The 24,240-nt window shown below is 42.2% G+C and overlaps 1 protein-coding gene across 1 annotated transcript in view; it reads left to right on the top strand.

Annotated features, from left to right (window-relative positions):
* C2H6orf89 (chromosome 2 C6orf89 homolog) overlaps nt 1-23,879 on the top strand; it is a 33,115-nt gene extending 9,236 nt beyond the window's left edge. The window contains exons 3-7 of the mRNA XM_056845390.1: nt 16,202-16,353; nt 16,456-16,595; nt 19,318-19,444; nt 21,949-22,072; nt 23,794-23,879. Of these exons, the coding sequence (XP_056701368.1) occupies nt 16,202-16,353; nt 16,456-16,595; nt 19,318-19,444; nt 21,949-22,072; nt 23,794-23,879 (629 nt within the window). The remainder of the gene's footprint in view (nt 1-16,201; nt 16,354-16,455; nt 16,596-19,317; nt 19,445-21,948; nt 22,073-23,793) is intronic.
* The last annotated feature ends 361 nt before the right edge of the window (nt 23,880-24,240 follow it).

Below are 24,240 nucleotides of genomic sequence, written 5' to 3'. Positions count from 1 at the left end.
TGTAAAGCGAGACTTTTCATTTGTTTTTAAAAAGTGACATTATTGTGGGGGTACTTTAATAGTATTAGTTTTTCACACATTTCTGAATATCTTCAGGATGGTGCATACAGGTCAGAAATAATTGTGCTGGGTGACTATTTCTATCAGCTTGCTTGGAAAAGCCAGGAATGAGAAAATTTCAGAGCTGAAGAGAACTTAATATAAAGCCTGAGATGATTTCAGGGGTGCACAAGGTTGGTAAAGATTTTTAATAAGGTACTTTCAGAAGACACAGCTGTGTTTTGTCAGCAGAAGACATACTGCTGTGTTTTGTCAGCAGTAAATTATAACTGAAGGAATATGGTTGATAGAAGCACTGAGGAATCTTTTTGGGTTACAGAGCCCTTGAATGGTACCTCTAAATCCTAATTTATGAACAAGGGTGTGGTTAGTAAGTTCAGTTCATCTTGGGAAATCTGCAACAACAATCCTATCTTTCCAGCTGCCCACCCTAATTTAGCCTGAGGCACATTTGACTTACAGCCAGATTCCAGGTCCTTATAGACTAAATCCATTGGCTATCCTCCATTGTGTCTGCTATAGGGTGTGCACAAAGATTCTTTCCTTCCCATCAGAAAGTACTGATGCCTCAAGGGGATGCTGTCCATTTGCATCTGCCCATCTGCAGTTTCTTTACACCACTGTGGTGTGAACAGTAACGTGATGCCCTGGAGTTCTCTTGGGGAGTTCTGTAATGTTGGCAAATGTACTGAATCTCATTGTGAACAGCCCTTATTGCAATTATAACTGGGGGCTAATAACAGACACATGTGTCGGTGCATATTTTTAAATGGCCGGACTGGCTTTGTAGGGATGAGTGGTGTAAGGTTGGGTATTTGTTTTTTGTTTTTTTGACATACTTTTACATACAGATTTATTTTGGCTCTAATTCAGCTATTGAATTATGTATCTGAAACTTCTGCCAACTAACCACCTCCATGATATGGGAATTTAGAAAGCAGAACATTCTCTTGTATAGGTGGCTGGGGGAGTTTCATTTAAAAAAAATCCTTCCTGACTATAAGTAAGGTTTGTTCTTTAAAGTTGAACGCCGTGTGTATTCCAGTGGTGTCAGAAATTTTTAAATTTCTGAAGAGTAGCTAGTCTGTTGCAGCCAAAACAACAGACACTTGAGTGACTTCTCTTGGGTGAGAGAGCCTGCTTCTTCAGTGGCCTCCAGATCACAAAAGCTTATTTTATGCTTATTTTATGCTAAAAGTCCTGAAGATGATACACTATTTTTAGAAGTGACTGAAAAGTTATTGAGATTTATAGATTAAGTCATGCTTGTCCAGTTCTGCACATACACCAAGTTTGCTGTTTGTGCATATGGCTTTTTGGAAAAGGTTTCTAACTCTCATGGTTGTGAAAACAAGTTTTGCTATGTTAGTAGCCCAGAAGAGCTCTGGATAGGATTTTTCCAGTGGTTCAGGGACTGAAACACCTGTTTCTGTCCCCTTGTTCTCCCTGGTTACTGCAACCCACAACCACTGAACTACCCTAACACTCTGACATTCTCTCTTTCCATTCTTTCTTTAGCATGCCTCTGATTTCAAAGTGAACATTTAGAAGACAGAATAAAGTAAATAAGTAACGTAAATTAATGTGCTTTATTCTAGACATAAAATGGGGATTTTTAGATGTAGAGTGCACACAGCCCTAACAATAAGAACATAAGAAAGGCCCTGCTGGATCAGACCAAGGCCCATCAAGTCCAGCAGTCTGTTCACACAGTGGCCAACCAGGTGCCTTTAGGAAGCCACAAACAAGACGACTGCAGCAGCACCATCCTGCCTGTGTTCCACCGCACCCAAAATAATAGGCATGCTCCTCTGATACTAGAGAGAATAGGTATGCAGCATGACCAGTATCCATTCTAACTAATAGCCATGAATACCCCTCTCCTCCATGAATATGTCCACTCTCCTCTTAAAGCCCTCCAAGCTGGCAGCCATCACCACATCCTGGGGCAGGGAGTTCCACAATTTAACTATGCGTTGTGTGAAAAAATATTTCCTTTTATCTGTTTTGAATCTCTCGCTCTCCAGCTTTAGCAGATGACCCCGTGTTCTAGTATTATGGGAGAGGGAGAAAAACTTCTCCCAGTCCACTCTCTCCAAACCATGCATAATTTTATAGACCTCTATCATGTCTCCCCTTAGCCGCCTTCTTTTCAAGCTAAACAGCCCTAAGCGTCCTAACCCCTCCCCATAGGACAGTTGCTCTAGTCCCTTAATCATTTTGGTTGCTCTTTTCTGCACCTTCTCAAGCTCTGTAATATCCTTTTTTAGGTGTGGTGACGAGAACTGTACACAATATTCCAAGTGTGGTCTCACCATAGATTTGTACAAGGGCAGTATGATATAGCAGTTTTTTTCTCTATTCCTCGTCTAATTATGGCCACCATGGAATTTGCCTTTTTTACAGACAATCATTCCAGTTTGATAATGTTCACTGGGTTAAAGGACATATTTGTTTATTTGCACCAGGATTGGTATGCTTTTCATTATGCAAAGCACAGTAATGTTACATATGATATCCTTTTCTTTTTGCTTTTAAAAAAACATGTTTCACATCTGGTTTGCACTGAACCATGCATATTGCTCCAGCCAGCTGTGATTTGGCAGTGACAGTACCAGAACTCTTGTGACTTTGACATTTGAGGTTTAAAAATATTGAATTTCTATTTAATTAACTTCTGAAATTCAGTACAAATATCTAGCACTAAAATTATTAGCAGGAATCAAATTGGCACCTATATAATGCCCCAGGTCCATAGCGAGGCAAGGGAAGAGCAATCAGAGTCCCCAATTAAAACTTCAGTGAGATGGACATAAGGGGAAGGAAAAAGGCTTTTACTTAAAATCATGAGCTAAAATCCCCCCCATGGTACCTTTGATGGTACTTCATGGATTTGGAATCCCCATATGCAGTCAAGACAGAGATATCTAGTTAAAGCCTTTGCACTGAGGCAGGACATGCCATTGTAAAATCAGCTTTACAAACATTTTATCAACTTCCTCTGAAATCTTCCAATGACAAATGAGTAATGAAGTAGGAGGACTAAGGAATGGTGCCTCTCCCTTCAGGTTACGCAAAGTCTGCAGCTGAGCTAGAAATCGATCCTACAGGACTTTCATCTCAGAGGGCCAAAGTACACAATACGTTTTTTGGCAAGACAGGTCCAGATTTCCCACAGCACACAGCAGCTGCAGAGAATGTCATTTGAAAAAACCAGTGGGAGCCCAATTCGGCTCGGAACTGTGGTACGGGGGAAGGAAGGGCTCCCACCCCCGCATCATTTTCCTGTGCCAAAACAGCCATGACAGGCGCCTGCTGATATTTAAAATGACAGCTGCTCCATGGCTGCAGGAAAAGCAAGTGAGGTCTGGGGAACTTGGACTACACTTGCCGAACAATATCGTAGTTTTGCCTCAGTTCAGTACTTTAGTCACGGAGTGCTTTCCATTCCCACAAGACTTCTACTCTTCAGTGGTGGAGCTGTGTACTACCAGATACTTGTAGGTTACTTTGGGGGAGCTGCTGAGGGAAAAAATTGCTGTGAACTATGGTTTTTAAAATGTCTAAATGAAGTCAGAAGCTGTTCCTGTTTTTGAATAAACCCAAATTATGATTGTGGAAAGGTAAACCTGTCGATAGAAATTCCAGTTTTTCCCCAGACATTTTTTTCCTTGCAGAAAAAGAATTTCTCTGCAATAAGTTGCTTTTTGTCATACTCCCAGTTTAAATCTCCACATTACAGATAGTTCCATGATTTGGGAGGGGGGCTTTAAAAGAAAATAGAGTGCAGTCATTATGGCTGCAATTTGAAGCAGAAAACTTGCTGGGGTGAGAGGATTTAATAACCTTTTTTTTTTGGTGCTGAAAATTGCCTCCCCACCACTTTTAGCTTCTAAAAGGAAAAAAAGACATGTACATATAATTTCTGAGCTCCAGAATAGGTAACGAAGTTGAGGGTAGAAATATCGCGAGTGCCTTACAGTTAAGTTCTGAGTAGGGGAGACTGGAAAGTCAGATTAGATTGGACCCTGATTCTCACCTGTCTATTCTTGGACTGCTCGTTGGATTGAATGCTGTTCCGCAGGATTTCTGACAAGCAATCCAGTCAAGCTTATTTTTTTAACTTATTTCCACCCCTAGTGTCTGCAGAGTCTGTGGGCACTGGGTTTGTTTTTATAAATACCACAGAAAGACATTTGTGCAATCACACAAATTCAGTTACCTCGTCAAATATGGTCCTACGACTTTCTTGTCACCAAAGCCATGAGCGCACATTGCCACGGTCGCTAAATGGCACTTGAATAAATTATGACTTTTCTGTGATCTTTGCAGACAGAGGGAAAATGGGGGTGGAAGGAAGGAAAAGGAGGAGCATTCCTTGCCTACTGTCGGGGTTCTGCCTCACTGAAGTTCCCAGACTTCAACGGAAGATCTTCACATTGAACCCTTAGGAGTGGCGATGGCTTGAACCCTGAATAGGACAGGAATCTGTTCATTTCTAATTTTGAATTAGAGAATGTCCGCTGAGGGGTAGGGGAGTAAATGATGCTTGGTGTGATATATGCTGTTGCAGAACATTGTACAGCTGTTGTCTTTATTTTGTTTTTGTCAGTGTGCTATATACTGTGTAAAGGAATAAACCAAGAATTTTACTGTTGTTATGACTGTGAAACTACATAAATCCAAAGAAGACAGCCACATCCCTCTATAGTGAGCTCATTTGCTAGCAGGAACCTTTACTCGTTTTGACTCAAGTAAACGAAGCCATTTGGCATAAGATAGCCGAACGACGGCACACCACTTGCACCTAATCATGCCAAGAAACAGTGCAAACTGTTACCGGAGCCATTTGGAGTGGTTCCTATTACAGATTCGGTAGGTTGGATCATCCAAATATGAGCCAACCTGTAGAAAGTATGTGGCTCAGACACAGTGTTCTTGAGCTCACCCTGTTTCTGACATGCAAAAGAATTTCTAAAATGGGTATTACTTTTTACATTCTTGAGCTAATTTGTTACATACTTTAAATCCTATGAAATAGAAAAATGAATAGGTGATATCTGTTTGTACGGGTATTAGATACAATTTAGAGATGGAAGGGCTATCTTAATCAGAATCACCTAACTGTTGAAGTCAGTGGGCTGAGAAGGGTGTAACTCTGCTTAGGATTGCACTGTCAGTTTCCAGTTCTGATTTGTCCAACTTTTAAATAAATATGGGTGAGATACTTCATGTGGGCCGAGATCCAAAGACCTACTTCAGACATGCCCAAGGGATTGGGTACGCCCAATTTGACTTTTAATTCAATCCCCCCTTTGACCTGTAGGCTTGTATGTACTGTCCCAAATTGCTTTTGACTCCTCTCAGTTCTGATAGTGATTTGACATGTGATATTTGGTGCTGCTGTTCAAGAAACACAAGTCCAAAGCCTGCATGGGCATGTGAAACTAGTTGTACAGTTCTTTAGTTCTAGCAGGGATCCTTCTGAATTTCTCCTCAACAAGAATTCTTCCCAGACTATTCCTTTCTAAGTTGTCCATGTCACAGAATAGAGGTCCACGCCTATTCTTTTTTGCCCATTTTCCTTTTTTTGTGTCTTAGATTTTTCCGGTGCACATTGGATATGCATTTGGGTATATTTTATCTTTATGAAAATATTAGATGTAAGACATAAACACACACAAAGGATATACCAATTCTTATTGTATGTTGATCCACACAGTAGATCGGTAGAAGATGTGGAATGGAATACTAGTGCATTTGGGTATGTTTCATCTTTATGAGAATATTAGCTTTAAGACATAACAAACACATACAAAGTATATGCCAACTTTTATTGTGTTTGCATCCATGCAGTGGATCAGTAGCAGCTGTGGAACAGAATACTAGTTACTGCAAAGCTAAGGAACAAGTACAGAGCAGAGAATGTGACAGTCATTCAAATAAACTGAATGAAAATAAAAAGTTCTTGTAGGTTATCCTGGCTGTATGACTGTGGTCTTGGCATTTTCTTTCCTGACGTTTCGCCAGCAGCTGTGGCAGGCATCTTTAGAGGAGTAACACTGAAGGACAGTAAATAAAAAGTGATCCAATGCTTCAGTCTATACACACCTCTGGGTAAGATTGAAAGTATCAATAAAAGTTAAGGATCTTGTTTCCTTTGGGGCTAACGGACAGCTGACTAGTTCTGGAGTCAGAACAGATGCAGGACAAAGAGATGCTGACTAATGAAGGCCAAGAGATGCTTCTCAGTCTTTTGGCCCAGAAATGTGGTGCTTAGTAATAACACAGGGAGAAAATAGTGATTTTTAACTGATGTTGTCGTGTCTGTATTCTGTCCAGATAAAATCTTTTGATGAAGAAAGAATTATGTGACTTCAGCTACATTCCCCGCCCCCCCCCCATCACAGCAATAGCAGTTCATTTATAATAGTAGCTTTTAGGTTAGTTTTTATTTCTCAAATCTCTTGCATGCACATGGCCTCTTTGAACTGGCAGGCAAAGATATGTAGATCATCACAACTTAGCACGCCTATTTTTAAGAGTGAGGAAAGTGAGCCTTCAAGATTTATAGCACCTTAATTGGCTACTCTAGGGGTCTGTGCTATTTGTTCTTTTCTTTGGCCTCAGTAGGGGGAAAGGGGTTCTACTACACTCATTCCCTCCAGCTAGAGCTAAGCGCCAGGGTTTTTCATCCTTGGCCTGGAAGTCGCAAGTTGCTCCCCGTGATCTTCCCCATGTGCCAAGTACAGAGACTGATCCAAGGTGATAGCGCAAGCTGCACGTATCTGGTAGGGCTAAAATTGCATACTCTTTTTAGGATATTGAGAAACTGCTTTCCCTGGAACTAGCAGGTAGCTCCAGCTATGATGCTCTTCAGCAACCAGTGTAGTTCCCTCTGTACTGGTGCGGCCATTAACAGCTGTTGGCTGTAGCAGCTTTCTCTCATTTGACTGCTCTCTCTCTCTGTGTGTGTGTGTGTGTGTGTGTGTTGTTTATACCTTGCTTTCCCCCCCAGTAGTGACATTCTCCCCTCCTCCGTTTTCATCCTCATGACAACCCTGTGAGGTAGGTTAGGCAAAGTGTGTGTGACAGGCTCCATGTCACCCAGCAAGCTTCCATGCCAGAAGTGGGGCTTTGAGGCTGGGTCTCCCAGATCATAGTTTCGTGTTCTAACCGCTACACCACACTGGCTCTTGCCTTTCACATCTTTGCCCTGCACTCTAGCAACATCCTATCCTCATTCTCATTTATGCTGTGGCTTTCTAATCAGAATAGCAAATAACAGGCCAGTTTAAGTTTCCTATTAGCACCCAAATTTGAAAGCTGCCATCTATTCCACCAGCTATTTCACTGCCACTATCTAATGTTGTGTCATTGGCCACCAAGATTAGGTTGATTCATGCCATCATATTCCCTATTACTATGTATGGGTGTGAAAGCTGGACAATGAAGAAAGCTGACAGGAAGAAAGTAGACTCCTTGGAAATGTGGTGTTGGAGGAGAGTGTTACAGATACCGTGGACTGCCAAAAAAACAAATCAGTGGGTTATAGATCAAATCAAGCCTGAACTGACCCTAGAAGCTAAAATGACTAAGCTGAGGCTGTCGTATTTTGGTCACATTATGAGAAGGCAAGTGTCACTAGAAAAGACGGTCATGCTAGGAAAAGTTGAGGGCAGCAGGAAAAGAGGAAGACCCAACAATTGACTCATTAAAGGAAGCCACAGCCCTCAATTTGCAAGAACTAAGCAAGGCTGTCAAAGATAAGACATTTTGGAGGACATTGATTCACAGGATCGCTATGAGTCGGAAGCGACTTGATGGCACTTATCTCACACACACACACACACATCTAATGTTTAGATAGGATAGCTGATGACCACACCTACAAGAGTGTTCTGAACATAAGATTGTGTATACACTTTATCATTTATTATTATTTCCTCTTTTCAGTAAAATTTAAATGATTTATTGAACGGTCAGGCAGATGTTCACTGACTGCCCATGCAGATTCTCAAAGAGGAGTGCTGTAAATAGGAAGAGAACAAAAAGTGGGAGGAAACTTTAGCCACTACTGGTGGCCTATCAGACAAACTTATCTCTTTATATGCAACGTGATTCCATACTTCTAGTGCAGACATTAAGGGATAGTTGCTGAGTCGCCGAACATTGTACTGGCAGTAAACTAATATATAGATGCAGACGTAAACAGACTAGGAGGATCCTGAGTTGGAACTAGATCTTATGATCATTGAAGAAGTTTCACGCTTTGGCTACTAGAAGCCCCACCATAGCCATCTAGTTTCTAATATTGGTACAGACAGTATTTACCTGTTTTCATTAGTTCCTCTGTAACCATTTACCTGTTTTCATTAGTTCCTCTGTAACCATTAGAAACAGGATTCCTTATTCTCAAAGTGCAGAATCTTTGGTGTCCTCTGTAGCCTACTGGAAATTTTAAAGGTTTGGTGCTCCAGGTAATGAACACACATACACACACACACAAAGATTTTGAGACTCATATCTTATAGTCACAAAATGCTTCATGATGGCTGAACTCTTGCATGCAAATTTATAAAATTTATGAGGGCCTTTCTGACATGTACTGTGCAACTCTTCACTTATTTGGTGACATTAGCCAAGGAACAATTACATGTATTTTAATGCATATGCTGTAATTGCACTATGAAAGCAGTGTTTGTGCAAGACTCTCACATTTCTGTGAATCTACAAGCTGATCACATACAAGGTCTGCAGCACTTAACGCCGAAATAATTCTTGAGTGTGCCTGGGAAGAGTGATAATCTAAAAGGAATGCAGGAGTGTAATTGAGGGGAAAAAAGAGAAGGGGACTACTTTTGTAAAGCTCCAATTCATTCCCTTGTGTATTCCTGCATGTGCATTGTCCCTGCTCTTTGCTCAGTGTATTATTCATCTATCAGTCACCCCTTCTTTCTCAGTGTCCAAATCCAAGCCAGACCCTCCCTTTCACTGCACTTTTCATGCAGGTCACTCACGCTCTAATATGCAAATGAACCACCCTCAACAAAAAAAATCTCAGATTAATTAATTTTTTTTTAACAAAAAAGCCTATTTGGACAACTTTTTGAGTGCTCACTTCATTATAGCAAGCATAAATCTCCTGAATTGTGCAGCTGAGAATGCAAATGCCCAGGATTGGCTGCAAATTGGGCTCTATTTGATAAGTGTGATTAATGTACAGCCAGGCAAAGAGTTGTGTGCTACTCTGCCTTGTGCTAAATCTCAGCCTGGCAAATTGTGTAAATCTTCTGAAACCGTTGTCAGAGATGCCAGAGTTTTTAGAAGTGTCTTTATGGTCCTTCACTACCACAATTAGTGTACTTTGGTCCTAGGCTGTTCTGACAGAGCACTGAGAAAGTAGCAATGGTGAACACAGTTTGTCACAGAGAGGGATTTTTAAAATCTTTGCTTCCCATCACTGGCAAATGCTTTTTTCTTAATTTTGTCTCCTTGCATCTGACCTGCCAGGGCAGTAGAGGGTGATTTTCTGCCTTGGATTCTGGGAATGGGAATTGCACAATGAAGTAGTTCTTATGTGTGCGTGCGCACCTGCATACTTAAGTAGAATGTCGTGATCAAGCATCCTTTTCAAAAAGTTTCTGATGCAAATTTCCCAATAACAAACATCCTGTCTTTCTTACCTGCATTTCAGTTATGGCACACACTGTGCAGCATTCACATTCCAGAGTAATAAGCCACACGTACTAGATCTCAGTGGCTTACTTTGTCTCTTGAAAGAGTACCTGTCATAGAGTAAAACAATAATAAACGAGTTTCACTGATTTCTTTTGAGCTACGGTTACCTGCATTTTTTTTCTCAAAAGAAGGAAAGTAGCAAGCTAGGAAATAGGATGTTATTCCATTCTACTTGATGAAGATTTTAGTGTGAATTCAGACCCTTCTGAATGCCTGCATTAAGAGAAAACTGAGCTAATAGAAGATAAAACCTTACTTCGTCTTTGGTCTTCTGTGCAGTCCCACATTGGGACTGCGTACGCGCAGGCCGGCCATCGGAAGGATTTTAATAGCTTCTAGGTACTAGATAGGGGGCGCCGCGACCTCTGCATATGCGTCAACTTTCCCACCAAAGCGACGCAACGTCGGAGGGCGGCGCCCCCTTTCCCTCAGTTCTTTCGTTGCCGCCTGTAAGGAAGGTTCTTCTGCGCTTCGCTCGTCTTCTTCATTCGTTATCTGTTACGTGAGTTTAAAAGAAATTCGATTAGCTGTGGCTGCGGCAATGGCGCAGACCGCTCTTTTAAAGAAATGTTCCCAGTGTGGAACGAAGATGTCTAAGACAGACAACCATAGTCTGTGTGTGATATATTTGGGTGAAGGCCATAAAGTGGGCTCTTGCAAGATCAGCATTCAATTTACGCCTACAGCCCGATCTAACAGGGCTGCACTTTTACAGGCTGCCCTCTATAAGAAAGCCTTGGCTTGCTCCGATTTGCCGACTCCGTCACAATCGGTCGCGCGGGAGCATGCCCCCCGGTCCGACTCCGTCCGTTCCATACAGTCGGATCCGACCTCGGACTCGAGAAAGAAGCGCTCTACTTCGCCAGGTTCTAAAGAAAAGAGAGCTTCCTTGGAACCGGTGCACAAGAAAGTGAAGGCTAAAACTAAGCACCTAGAGAGCCACCATGAGAAAAAGATCAGTGCTAAAAGTACTAAGCACTCGGTTTCGAAACTGTCGGATCCGACACTTACCGAGCCGGTGATTGTTGAGAGGCTTTGTACACCCCCCTCCTCCGCGTACGCCTTTGCCCATTATTGGCCTCGATTCTGAATCAGAGCTGGATCTCCCCGATTTATCTATAGGGGATTGCCTTCAGATTAAACTGTCTGATCCTTCAGTTCCGACCCAATTGGCCCCCTCCTCTTCAGTGCCGGGGCCCTCGGTTCCGACTCAACAGTTCCATGCACCATAACCGTGGTGGGGTCCACAATGGCCTTCTCAACCACAACAACCACAATGGCCTAATCATGGAATATATCCACCGGGGTTCCTTCCTCAAGTACAACCTGCTCCTTGGTCTTCTATGCCCTATCAAACTACTGGCCAACCTTCATCTCAACCCCACAAGGAGGCTCATTTTTCTGCTCAGGACAGTGATACAGAATCCGAGCATGGCTCTCAAACTTACTATTCGGAGCTGGGTTCTGAGGCCCCATCCGATCCCTCACCAGTTGATGATGTGGATGACTCCTCTTCATCTTCCCCTACTGATGATACTCGTTCTTTCTCAGAACAGATGATGAGAATGGCCAAATTGTTGGAAATAGCTATCCAACTGTCTAATCCTAAACCAAAAGAGAAAATATTGTCAGCCTTGTACTCGGAATCCCCGGTCACAATTGCCTCTCCAATTTTATCTGATTTTATGGACATGGCTAAAAAGATCTGGGAGAAGCCTTCATCAGTCCCATGTACTGCTTGAAAGGTTGAGAACCTTTACAGAGTGCAACCTGCTGATTGTGAGTTTTTGTTTTCTCACCCTGCTCCATCTTCTTTAATCGCTGCTGAGGTCCAGTCCAAGCACCATCAGGGTGGTCACTCTGCTCCTGTAGATAAGGACAGTGGTAAGATTGATCCCCTCAGTAGAAAGGGATACTCGGCTGACGCCCTAGGATTCCGTATTGGTAATTACCAAGCTATCATGGCAGCCTATCAACTCTTTCTATGGAATAGGATGTCTGCCTTTATTGAGCACTTACCTGAAGAGGAGAAATCCTTGGCCAAGGTGGTGGCATCTGAGGGCTCCAAGTTAGCCAAACACCAAATGAATGCGGGTAGACATGCTGCAGACTGCTCCACTAGAGGGATGGTGGCTGCGATCTTCTTACGCCATTTTGCTTGGTTACACTCAACTAATCTGCCGCTTGAAACTAAACATAAGGTTGAGGACTTACCTTTTGACGTTCAGACCCTCTTTGCTACATCCACTGATGACACGCTGGAACATCTACGAAAACAAAAGCAAATGGTAAGGTACATGGGTGTTACTGCCCCCCCCCTTTCGGTACCATATTATAAGCATCGCTTCCCATTCAAAGAGCGCTACCACCAGAACTGGTTCCAGAAAGAAGGTTCTTCAATGACCTACAGGCAGCAGCAGCAACACCGTCCTTATCAAGGGTTCCAACCCTCGAATAGACGCAGACCTGCCAGGAACCGTGCTAACCAGCAGTGTTCACAGTCTCCTCAAAAGCAAGGCACAAAACCCACCTTCTGACTGGGGGAAGTTAGCCTGCCAGGGGCAGTTAAGTTTGGTGATAGGTTGGCCCCTTACTTGCAGGCTTGGGAGGGAATCACTACTGATACCTGGGTTCATACAGTATGGTTACTGTTTAGAGTTTGTATGTAAGCCCCGGGTTGGTTCCCCTCCCCAGGGATCTTCCCCTACTGTCCCCAGCTTAGTGCAAGCTCTGGCTGAGTTGGTCCAGAAGGGAGCGGTTGATAAATGCTTTGGACCCCGGTTTTTACTCTAGACTGTTCGCAGTCCCAAAGAAAGATGGGGGTCTTAGACTCATTCTTGATTTATGCCAGTTGAACAAGTTTTTGTTTACTCAGAAGTTTTGGATGGTTACATTGCACAATGTGTTAAGTTTATTAAAGATTGGTTGGTATTTCATCGTGATCGATCTCAAGGATGCTTATTTTCACCTGTCCATCTATCTTGGTCATAGAAAATTCCTCCGCTTTGAAGCAGGGGGCAGTGTCTATCAATATCGAGTTCTTCTCTTTGGGTTGTCTACAGCCCCCCATGTATTCACCAAATGTATGGCTGTAGTGGTATCCTACCTACGTACTCAGGGGTGCACAATCTTCCCGTACGTAAATGATTGGTTGCTCACTGCCCCCACACGGGAGGAGCTTATGGCTCATAAGGACTTGACCCTTCGTTTGCTAGAGAATTTGGGATTGAGGGTTAATTTTTAAAAATCTGTACTAACGCCCTCACCATCCGTACAGTTTGTGGGTATGCTATTAGATGCCTTACAAGGTAGAAATTTTTTGCCCGGAGACCGCCAGGCACAACTCAAGCAGTTGGTGGCTGGGGTGCAAGCAGTACACTTCCGTTCTGCTCATTACATTCAAATACTCCTGGGCCAGATGGCTTTGACTACTACAGTAGTCCCCTTCGCTAGGTTGAACATGAAGCCACTTCAGAATTGGTTTGTCAGATCATACAATCTGATAACAGAACCACAGTCTAAGAAAATTTCTGTGCCTAGGTTGGTGTTGAAATCTCTCAGTTGGTGGAGGTCTGATGATAATTTGGGTCAGGGAGTGCCCTTTAGTGTTTTCTCTCATTCTATTGTAGTGACATCTGATGCATCCAATTTGGGTTGGGGTGCACATTGTGAAGGCTCTTCTGCACAAGGGGTATGATCCTCTACTGAATGCTCATTTCATATTAATTTTTTGGAGCTACGTGCTATCCGTTATGCTCTCATTTCATTTGCTGATTTGCTACACAACGAAAGAGTGCTCGTTCAGACAGACAATACAACTGCGATGCACTACTTAAAACAGGCAGGGAGGTACGGTGTCCATGTCACTCTGCTGAGAAGCAACCAGAATCTGGAAGTGGGCAATACTCAACATTGTGTCTCTACGTGCAATTCATATAGCCGGTGTGAAGAATTCTTTGGCCGATACATTAAGCAGGGTGTTCCTGCCAAGACATGAGTGGTCCCTCAGTTGGGATTACCTGCTCCCAATGTTTCAAGAGTGGGGTTTTCCTGCAATAGACTTGTTCGCAACATCGGAAAATACCAAAGCCCCGCTTTTTTGCTCTAGGGCAGGACTCGATCCCAACTCCATGGGAGACGCATTTCTGATTCCCTGGGACAAAGGCCTTCACTATGCCTTCCCGCCACTACCCTTGATAGTGAAGGTCTTGGACAAGATCCACAAGTCTCGGACACATTGCATCCTAATTGCCCCCTTTTGGCTGAGACAAGTTTGGTTCTCCCTCCTGCAGCGTCTGGCAGGGGACAGACTCATTTGGTTTCCCATTACATCAGACCTGTTAAGAGCAGGGTTAGTTTTTCACCTGGAGCCTCACAAATTACGCCTGTCAGCCTGGCTGTTATTTCCCCAGGGTTGAATCTCTCTGATAGAGTCCTTGCAGTGGTCCTTAATAGTAGGAAACAATCTACTAGGACCTCATATGCAGCTAAGTGGGAGTGATTTTCTAAATGGTCGATTGAACGGGGTTTTTCTCCTCAATCATGTCCCTTACCAACTGTGTTAGAATACTTATTAACGCTCCGGGATGGTGGTCTTAGTGTTTCTTCTGTAAAAGTTCACTTGGCAGCTGTGTCTGCGTTTCATGTTTGGGTTGATGGTTTTTCTGTGTTGTCGCATCACACCTCTAAGATGTTTATGAAGGGATTATATAAACTTTACCCTGCTGTGGGCAGACCTGTTTCCCAATGGTCTTTATCCCTGGTATTATCACAGTTAATGTTACCTCCCTTTGAGCCATTAAACATGGCTTCTGTGGCTCACTTGTCTCATAAAGTTTGTTTTCTGGTGGCTGTCACATCAGCTAAACAGGTTGGAGAATTGGCAGCCTTGAGTTCAGTTCCTCCGTTTTTGCAATTCTATCCTAATAGGGTGGTTCTTAAACCAAGTTATATGTTTTTGCCTAAAGTTGTGTCTAAGTTTCATCTAGCGCAGTCTGTATCATTACCTGTTTTCTTTCCTAATCCCCAGTCAGAAGCAGAAAGGTCCCTTCACTCGCTGTATTTAAAAAGAGATTTACTTTATTATTTACAGCGTACTAGAAATGTGAGAAAATGTAAGTCATTATTTGTCTGTTTCGCTGGACCCAAGAAGGGTCATCAGGTTTCTTCCCAGTCTATTTCTAGATGGATTGTCCAGACCATTAGGTTTTGTTATCATCAAGCCGGTATCGACTGTCCGGGATCCCTGCGAGCCCATTCAACCAGGGCACATTCCACTTCTGCAGTGCTACAAGGAGGTGTTCCGTTGGCTGACATCTGCAGAGCGTTGACGTGGTCTTCTCCAGACACCTTCATTTGCCATTATGCCGTAGATGCAGAATCTAGAAGGGACACAGATGTTGGGAGGGCAGTCTTACATTCTTTGTTTGACTAGGAGCTCATACCCTCCTCCAACAATGAGTAGCTACCTAATCTCCCAATGTGGGACTGCACAGAAGACCGAAGACAAAAACAAAGTTTCACTTACCTGTAACTTTTGTTCGTCGAGTTATCTTCTGTGCAGGCACACATCCCTCCCTCCTGCCCCACTATGAGCTCTGTTTGTATTATTATCTTTCAGGAGTTCAGGCAGCTGGCAGATTAAAGAACTGAGGGAAAGGGGGCGCCGCCCTCTGACATTGCATCGCTTTGGCGGGAAAGTTGATGCATGTGCAGAAGACGCGGCACCCCCTATCTAGTACCTAGAAGCTATTAAAATCCTTCCGATGGCCGGCCTGCACGTGCACAGTCCCAATGTGTGCCTGCACAGAAGACAACTCGACGAACAAGTTACAGGTAAGGGAAACTTTGTTTTATTTTTGGTGTAGTGATGGAAGGCTTCAAGGTAAACTTCTCTATAATCAAAGTGGTGGATTCTCCAGGGGAGGGTTAAAAATTATTGATGAATTTAATAAAGCTGAGATATTGCTGTCACTCCTTGTTCCGATTAAATTGATTAGGAACTGCAGTCCTGATTCTCAGATACGGGTTACACACTGTATCACATCCTTTCTTGTTCACTCAATGTATTTGATTAATAAAAAATGTGACATCTTTTACTTGCATCCTGTACCCAATATTGCCATACTTCAAAGATCCAAGAGCAGCACAACGCATTGCCACTTGGAGGTGTTTGTACTGTGCTCTCTGTCTGAGATTCATCACATGGCTCCTGTCCATTTTTTTTTCCATATCAAGCTTAAAGATTCTTGATCCGTGAATTAGCCTTGGAAGCGATTTGTAATGTCATAATATTTCACAGCAGGCTTAGCGATGACAAGTATAGCGTTTGGAACCCGTTACTGTTTGCTTAAGTGAAATCCTAGAGTTCACAAACCTTTTATGTCTTTTCCCTTCAAAGAATGTCAAGACTGGTGGAGCCTAGATTGTAGATGGAATGTTTCTCTAACCACCAATTGCTCTTGCTGCTGTTCCATGAAAAATTTTGGGGCAGCAGCTGACCTAGGACAGCTATCAGAACATCTCCTGCAGTCACAACCTCTCATCATTAAGGTAACTTTTATAGTGTTTTATGTATGACAGAGAGTGATATATTCCTTAGTCTTGTGGGAAAAGGTTGCTAGTATAAATATGATCTACTCTCTTTCTCACAAGACAGGACAATATCGGTCTTACGATGAAATGAAACATTTTCAGTCCCTGTACCCTGATCTGATAAATTTTGTGGTACATGAAGATTCAGCTGAAGCGGGGAGCAGCCGTCCAGGGCAGGGTCTTCCATTTCACTTTTTGCGGTGAGTGTGAGTGGAGTTCTGAAGTTATATCCTGCCCTTTTCTAGAACTAATCTGACTGTATGCCTAGCTGAGGGACACACAGTGATCTTCCAAAAGTCTGGGGGAAATGGGGAGAAAACAGAGTGGAGTTATTTTTATTGCCCCTGGTCCATCTTGACCCAAATCTGCTTCAGCAAAGCTTGTAATTTGGCATATATAGGAATGGGTTGGGAGGGCTCATTAAAACTGTTGTGGTTTCCACCTGATTCTGGAGAGGGACCCATGCTGAGAGTAGGGTTGCCAGGTCCCTCTTCGCAACCGGTGGGAGATTTGGGGGGTGGAGCCTGAAGAGGGCGGGGTTTAGGGAGGGGAGGGACTTCAATGCCATAGAGTTCAATTGCCAAAGCGACCATTTTTCTCCAGGTGATCTGATCTCTATCGGCTGGAGATCAGTTGAATTAGCAGGAGATCTCCTGCTACTACCTGGCAGTTGGCAACCCTAGCTGAGAGGCCTTGCTTTGCCTTTGCAGAAGCTGCAGAATCCTGGGTCACCAGATTGCTAACACTGTGGCCGAGAGGTCTCCTTTGCCCTGCAAAGTGTGAATCAGCCGCCCGCCCCCCCCCCCCCCCGTTCCCAGGCACAGTAGGGAGGATGCAGTCCACACTGTGCAGGCCTTGGTACACACCGGTGATGTCACTGGTGATGTCTGAGGCCTAGTAAAGGCCTGCTTCAGCAGTTTCCAGGTGATTTTTGGATTCAGGCCAGTCTCCCATTATGGATGGAGTTTGGTAGCCCCCCCCCCCCCCCCGATACTGTATAGCACTCTACCCCCAAATTTTAATGGCTAGGTTATTTATTTGCACTGAATTTTGGGGACTGAACAGCCTAAGTTAAATCACTGCACTGAGGCAGATCGTGGTTTACAAATCTCTGCGTATGTGTGAGAAAGAGGGAAAGTGCAAGCAAAGGAGGCTTTAGTCATCCAGAGCTAAGTTGTTTTTTTTTTTAAGGCAGGGATGGCAACATAGTCACTTACCTTTAAATCATTGCAGAGGCTGCTGTTGATGAGATTGCTGCACTGTAGCTGGCTTTGCAGTGATCACTTTGGCAGCAATAAAGATGTGAAACTTCTAATTAAACTATGTTTGGTCTCTTCAGAGCTATCAGTTTAATTCTTAATCTTTTCAAAAGAGGGTTAGTTATATAGGGCTGAACCATAAGAACCCATGACGTGACCAACATTAATACAATAAAAAAGCAAACTTTTAAAAAGTTATAGCATAGCTGCACCAGAAAACCAACACTATTGAAGAGCGTAGTTATTAATTTTCCTGAGATGTTTCCACACTGGAACAAGTCCCCATTTTGTTCTCATTGCAGCTGCAAATGCAAATGCAAATGTGACAACAGAGCTTCCGCATGGAAGTTTGCACCTTTTAATGCACACTAATCCTAAACCTGTTTTGAATATGATCTTAGAATCATAGAATCATAGAGTTGGAAGGGACCACCAGGGTCATCTAGTCCAACCCCCTGCACAATGCAGGAAATTCACAACTACCTCCCCCACACACACCCAGTGCCCAGAACATGGCCAAGATGCCCTCCCTTTCATGAACTGCCTAAGTTCATCGAATTAGCATTGCTGACAGATGGCCATCTAGCTTCTGCTTAAAAACCTCCAGGTTTTTCTTCCTGGAAAGATTGTACTGAAGCAGATTTAGGAAACTGCACTGAACAGGGAACACTACACAACTACATCATGTAGAACCCCCCCACCCTCAAAAATACCACTGCAATTTCTTGGGCATTTGAAGGGACATCATCTTGGTACCATTGTGAAGAAGACCCTGATTCATGTAGCCCTCACCTTCCATGTCCCATCACATGTATACTGGCAAGTAGATGAGCCTTGCAGTTGGCACCCTTTTCATGACTGGGTTGGAAGAGAGAATGCAATTGTTTGCATACAGGAGCATCAAGATTTTATGCTTGAAGTCGAATTTGGGCATGCCACGTTTGTGGAATACAATGTTCTGTATCACTCCGTGCTGTTCTTACTTCTTGAACTTGTGATGGACGTTTTGGGTACAGGACATCAAACTATGAATCATGACAGGTCCCCACACTGGGATTTCTAAAATGTATCACTACCCTCCCTTTTCCTGGAAGGGTGAATAGGCTGGGAATCCCCAAGCCCCATGCGGTTTTTGTTAACATTGGACAAGGTGATCTTTATTTCCCTTCTTGAAGATATAATTTAATAAATTGAACTTGATGGTTTTTTCCCAAAGAGGTTTCAAAATTATTGTTATTGTTGCATCAGCCATATGCTTCCTTGATCACATTGTTCTTTTGGGAGAAGATGTGATCTGAATTTTGTTCAAGGAGTTCCAGTCTCTGTAAAATTGTACTGCACTAATTTTTATTTTTCTCCTGCAAAGTGGGCCTGTGTGCTTTCTCTCTCACAGGACAAATAGTAGTTCAGGGGTGGGAGATGGGGATTAAGTTGGGAAATGGCATAAGAAATGTTAACCCCGTACCCCACCCCACCCTGGTGTCATGATCCTAATCTGAATTCAGTCCCTTGGTGGCTGCTTCCTTTAAAAAGAGGAAGAGGGAAACCTGCTTGCAGATGTCCAGAGTCACCACTTGCTTGGCCCAGAGATAGAGATTTTTAAAATAGCTTGGATCTGGGCAGAAATTTTATTGTATGATATGATTCTTTCTGTACTCTACAGGAAAAAAACTCTGAATAAAAGTCAGATTATAGACAAGATTTTCCCCATCTTCTCTTCATTGGGGTTCCCAAACACCATTTCCTTGAAAAGCTGTTTTCTCATCCAACAAACAAAACTTCAGGATAAGGTGAGTGGTTTAAAGACAAGTGTCCACCTTTGGGTCACAAGCATTCCAGCATGTAGAGGACTAGAAATATCCTATGAATTCTCAAAAGTGAGACATCAGGATATTACTTACTGAACATAAGGTCAAATGTGTCCCTGTGCAAAAGACCAGTATTACATATTACATAGGCCTTGTGTAAGATTTTGCTCTTTTTTGATACCCCTTATATGTAATACTTTTAAAGGCACCTTTCTGTAATGTTCTGAGATGATGTGTGTTGTGCTGCTTCTTTGACTTTCTTAGGATTCCCTACTTATTTTTACGGTCACTAGGGTGGGATTGATTTACATCAAATAGATTTAAATCATGATTTAAATCTCAATTTAAATCAGTAGTCAGTAAGACTGAATTTAAATCATGGTTTTCTTCATAAAGACTTATTCTTGCTGGTATAATCTTAATATTTACAACCAAATGAAGGTTTTGTTTTTAGAATAATAAATTTTCAGATTTGTTTTACAGTTATATAAAAATTACTGATTGGTTATGCTATTAGAAATACATAGATAGTTCATCTTGCAATAATTTCATAATTATCTATCTCCAGCTTCATTCAGGCCACAGGCCTTGCATTTCTTTGTTGCAGTGTTTGCATTTTGCATGCATGCCTGCCTTACCCATAGATAGAGGAACATCATTAAAATATTCCGAAACTGGTTATCTTTTATGGCCTGCTGCTATTATAGATTTTCTCCTCCAGGAGAGAATAATATAATAAACCTCAGTCTATATACATGAAGATTCCAAGACTTGTGGGGTATTCTGCTCAAAAGGTTTCACTTTCATATTTAGTGCTTGCCCCTCACCCCTTCTAGTTAGCTCCTTGCGCAGATCTGTTCCACTCCAAACAATCTTCTATTCATTGAACGTCTTGAAATTTAGCAGTTAAGAGGTAAGAGGTTGAGTCTGTGTACATCGATTTGCAAAGGAACAATGGGATTAAGGTCTTTTTCTCAACTCTGTATGATTATTTTATAACATTTTTGCTGTTAAGAAGAGGCATGTTATCAGACACAAATTCAGAGTTCTGAGAACTGCAAAACCAAGCATCTGTGATGATATCTTCTAGATAGAACCCCCCCCCCCAATATTCTTACAAAAACATCTGGAAGAGCATGACATTGTGAATGGATTAATGGAATTAATTTACCAAAAAAAATATTGTATGAATATACAATATTTATATACAATATTTATATACAATATTTATACCTATATGCTATATAGGTAAAAACTGATCCTTATTTCATGATTAATAACCTTTGGACTATAATGTATCTTAAATAGAAAACTACCCAGCAAGGCTTTTCTTAAGTTCCTCCAAAAGCATATTATTTTTAAAAACCCAATTTAAATTCAAAAACCCAATTTAAATTTTAAAAATCTGATTTTTAAATTTGGTTTTAAAAATAATAGATTTTTCCCCCACCCTGACTACTACCAAAAGGCTCTTGCCTTAGACTTCTTAGATGAACCCAAAGGATAGGATTGCTTAGTCATATTTGGTAGAATGACAGAATGGTCAGTGGTTGGGGGTGGCTCTGAGGTAAAAGGTGACCCTTTACTTTAAATAAAATAGTTGTTTTCTCTTAAACATTGAGTTTATTTAGAAGTATAACAGTGTAACAGTTTCAGTAAAGTTCATAAATTTAATGGTTTCAGATAGGTACAGTTCTTTCTCTAAATTTCCTTAAATAGACCTAGGCACACAGTCTTGTTTCTCACTTGCCACTTAGGCTGATAACTTCCACAAAGAACATAGATTTCTCTCACACTTCACACTCTTTACCTGCACAGTGCTGTTCCCCCACACATAATTTGCTGCATTAATCTCTCATACAAGGGGAGTTATCAACTATATGGTGATGTTGGACCACAGAATCACAATAAGGGGGAGATCAAAAGGTGGAGGCCATGTAACAGGTCCAGCAGGAAAAAAGGGAGAGAAACAAAGGGAGGAGGAACCAGGAAAAAGGGAAAGGAAGAAGGGAGGGAAGGGGGGAAGGCCAGCTAGCATTTAAAACTGCCGCTGCCATCAACCATAGTCCTGGTGAAAAATCTCCATCTTACAAGCCCTGCAAAACTGAACCAAGCCCCTCTGGGCATGAGTCACACTAGACAGTTCCTCCAGGCCAGTGCCAGTGCCGAAAAGGCTCTGGCCCTGGTTGAGGACAGCTGGATGAATTTGGGACCAGGGATCACCAAAGAGTTGTTACCAGATGAGCATAAAGCTCTCTGGGGGTTGTGTCGGGAGAGGCTTTAAAATGTTTAGGGCTTTAAAATGACAAGATCCTTAGATGGTGGTTATGGGGCTCTTTGACTGTTCTGGCTGACTTTTGATAATGATCAGTCCGATAGTAAACACTGCTCTTGTATCTTTGCTTTATTGCTTCTTTATTGCTCTTGCTTTCCCATGAAACTAAAGGGACAGGGGATAACAGAAGTTCCTTCCATATATTTTTCAGACCTACAGGTTGCAGAGCACTTTTGTGGTTGGAAGTGGTCGGCTTACTTTAAATGCCATTCCTTCGTCATTGTGCAGAGAGCATTGCCAGATGCTGGTGGTGGATCTGGAAGCCGGGGATGTTGGTGAGTACTGACCTGCGGCCCTTGATGATGTTGTACCACAGCAGCAGCAGCAGAAGAGTTGGTTTTGTTATGCCGACTTTCTCTTACCACTTAAGGAAAAATCAAACCGTCTTACAATCACCTTCCCTTCCCGTCCCCACATCATAGGGGTGGTCCATAGTGTTCTGAACCCTTTCAGTGCTGCACATTGTACCCATTGCACTAGGGAAAAAGCCAAGCCATGGCTACAGCACATGGTAATTGTGCCCAGCTAAATGTTCTAAGTGTCATTATGCAATAGAGAAGAAAATGTATTCCACGCCCTGTCTGTTGGGAAAAACATGAACTCTGTGTACACAATATGGTCTAAATTGGCGCTCTGGAATGATGCCTTGGCCATTGTGGGAAGCTTGCTGAAAGGCATCAGCTTAGTTTGCTGCAGCAGTCAAAGAGGCAAACTCTTTAAACAAAGGGTATGATGTATGGCAGAATCTTTCTATGCCAGCGTTCGTGGCATCCTCTCTTTGATTAACCACTGTACTGTTCGTTGCCACACTTGAAAGCAGAGATGTACAACTGAAAAATGAACAGAAAACTACTCTTGCTTAAGCAGGTTTCATTCTGGAAACAGCTGTGTTACCCTGTTGGGACAAATGTGGCAGAGACTCTATGGCACCTTGAAGATTAACACATGTCTTATGGTGTGACCTTTTGTAATGGAAGAAAAAAAGGAGGGGAATAGAACCCAACCTAAAAACAAAAGCTGGGTACCCAAGGTTGGGTGAAAAGAAATATATATAAGTCTATGTATAAATACTGAAAGTATAATTTATTGGAAGCACTATATAAAAGTTAAAATTATTTAAAAGCATTAAAATAGCACAATGGCATTTCCTGAGGTTGATAACTGTAACCACATACCAAACACGTTTCGGCCTATGGGGCCTTCATCAGTGGTTAATTTAAACCCTTTGTTAAACCTGCACACATTTACAAAAATACATTAATGAATACAAATCCAAATACAAACAGTTCAAACCCAACCAGGCATGTGTAAATGGTATGTTGTAAATTCTATACCCAATTACTCAAACATCTGGCATAATAGGTTCTTGTTGTAATACTGGTTAGTATAAGTCTCTCAAATACTATGTGTGCAGGTATCAACCTTATTATACTAACCAGTATTACAACAAGAACCTATTATACCAGATGTTTGAGTAATTGGGTATAGAATTTACTACATATACACATGCCTGGTTGGGTTTGAACTGTTTGTATTTGGATTTGTGACCTTTTGTAAGGCAATGCCACATTTCATCTAACGAAGTAGGTTCTCACCTAGGAAAGTTCCTGTCATAGTAAACTCGTGAAGTACCAATGGATTAATTGCTGGTAAAGGTTTAGGACACTGAAAAGAAGAAAAGGACTGGTACGTCACAACACATTTGTTAATCTTTACAGTTCCATGTTATATGGTAGTGCAGGGTTCGTTTTTGAGAATACTTCTGTTTTCTGTTTCCTAGAATATAGGCCTAAAAGGGTAATCGGGGTTCTTTTAAAAAGACTGTACTGTTTTTAGGGTCGGTCATTACCATGGGAAAAACTGACACACTGAAGTCAAACCATGTAAATAAACATTTTGAGACAGTAATTCACAGAGAGGATAGCTTACCAAGTGTGTTGCAATTTTAAAAGTAATTCTAGACTCATGCAGTATCTTTGCCTTTCCCACTCTGAAGGCTTTGCAAACATGGAGTATTGGACAACAAGTTTTAATTCTATGGGATCAGAGCCTACTGTTGTTTGTGATGGATCCGCCAGCTAAAAATGCTGGAGAAAGAAGCCAGTTTCAGTATGAGGAAACTACCAATCAAAGATAAGGAAGCAGAGTACAGAAGAGATAAGGATGATGTAGCCGGAATTTCCAGGAATGTGTTTTTCCTTATTCTGCACATCTTCAGCGATGGAGGCCGGGCACTTTAAAAGGGCATCTTCACCAGACCTTCAAGATAATGTGGACCCTTCCTTAAATGCATCAGAGCCCAAGTTGGAGGAACCCAAGTTCTCTCTGTTTTCACATGGAGTTGTCCTTGAAAGTCAGTGGAAGGGTTTGGGGATGGGAGAGGATCTGTAACATACTGTTTGTGAGCACTGCTGTATTGACCCTTCAGAGGGAGTTCTTACTA

The sequence above is a fragment of the Euleptes europaea genome, chromosome 2 (genome assembly GCF_029931775.1).
Source record: "Euleptes europaea isolate rEulEur1 chromosome 2, rEulEur1.hap1, whole genome shotgun sequence".
Classification (NCBI taxonomy): Eukaryota; Metazoa; Chordata; class Lepidosauria; order Squamata; family Sphaerodactylidae; genus Euleptes; species Euleptes europaea.
Note: the sequence above shows the minus strand (reverse complement) of the source record. Positions and strands in the feature narration are given on the sequence as shown.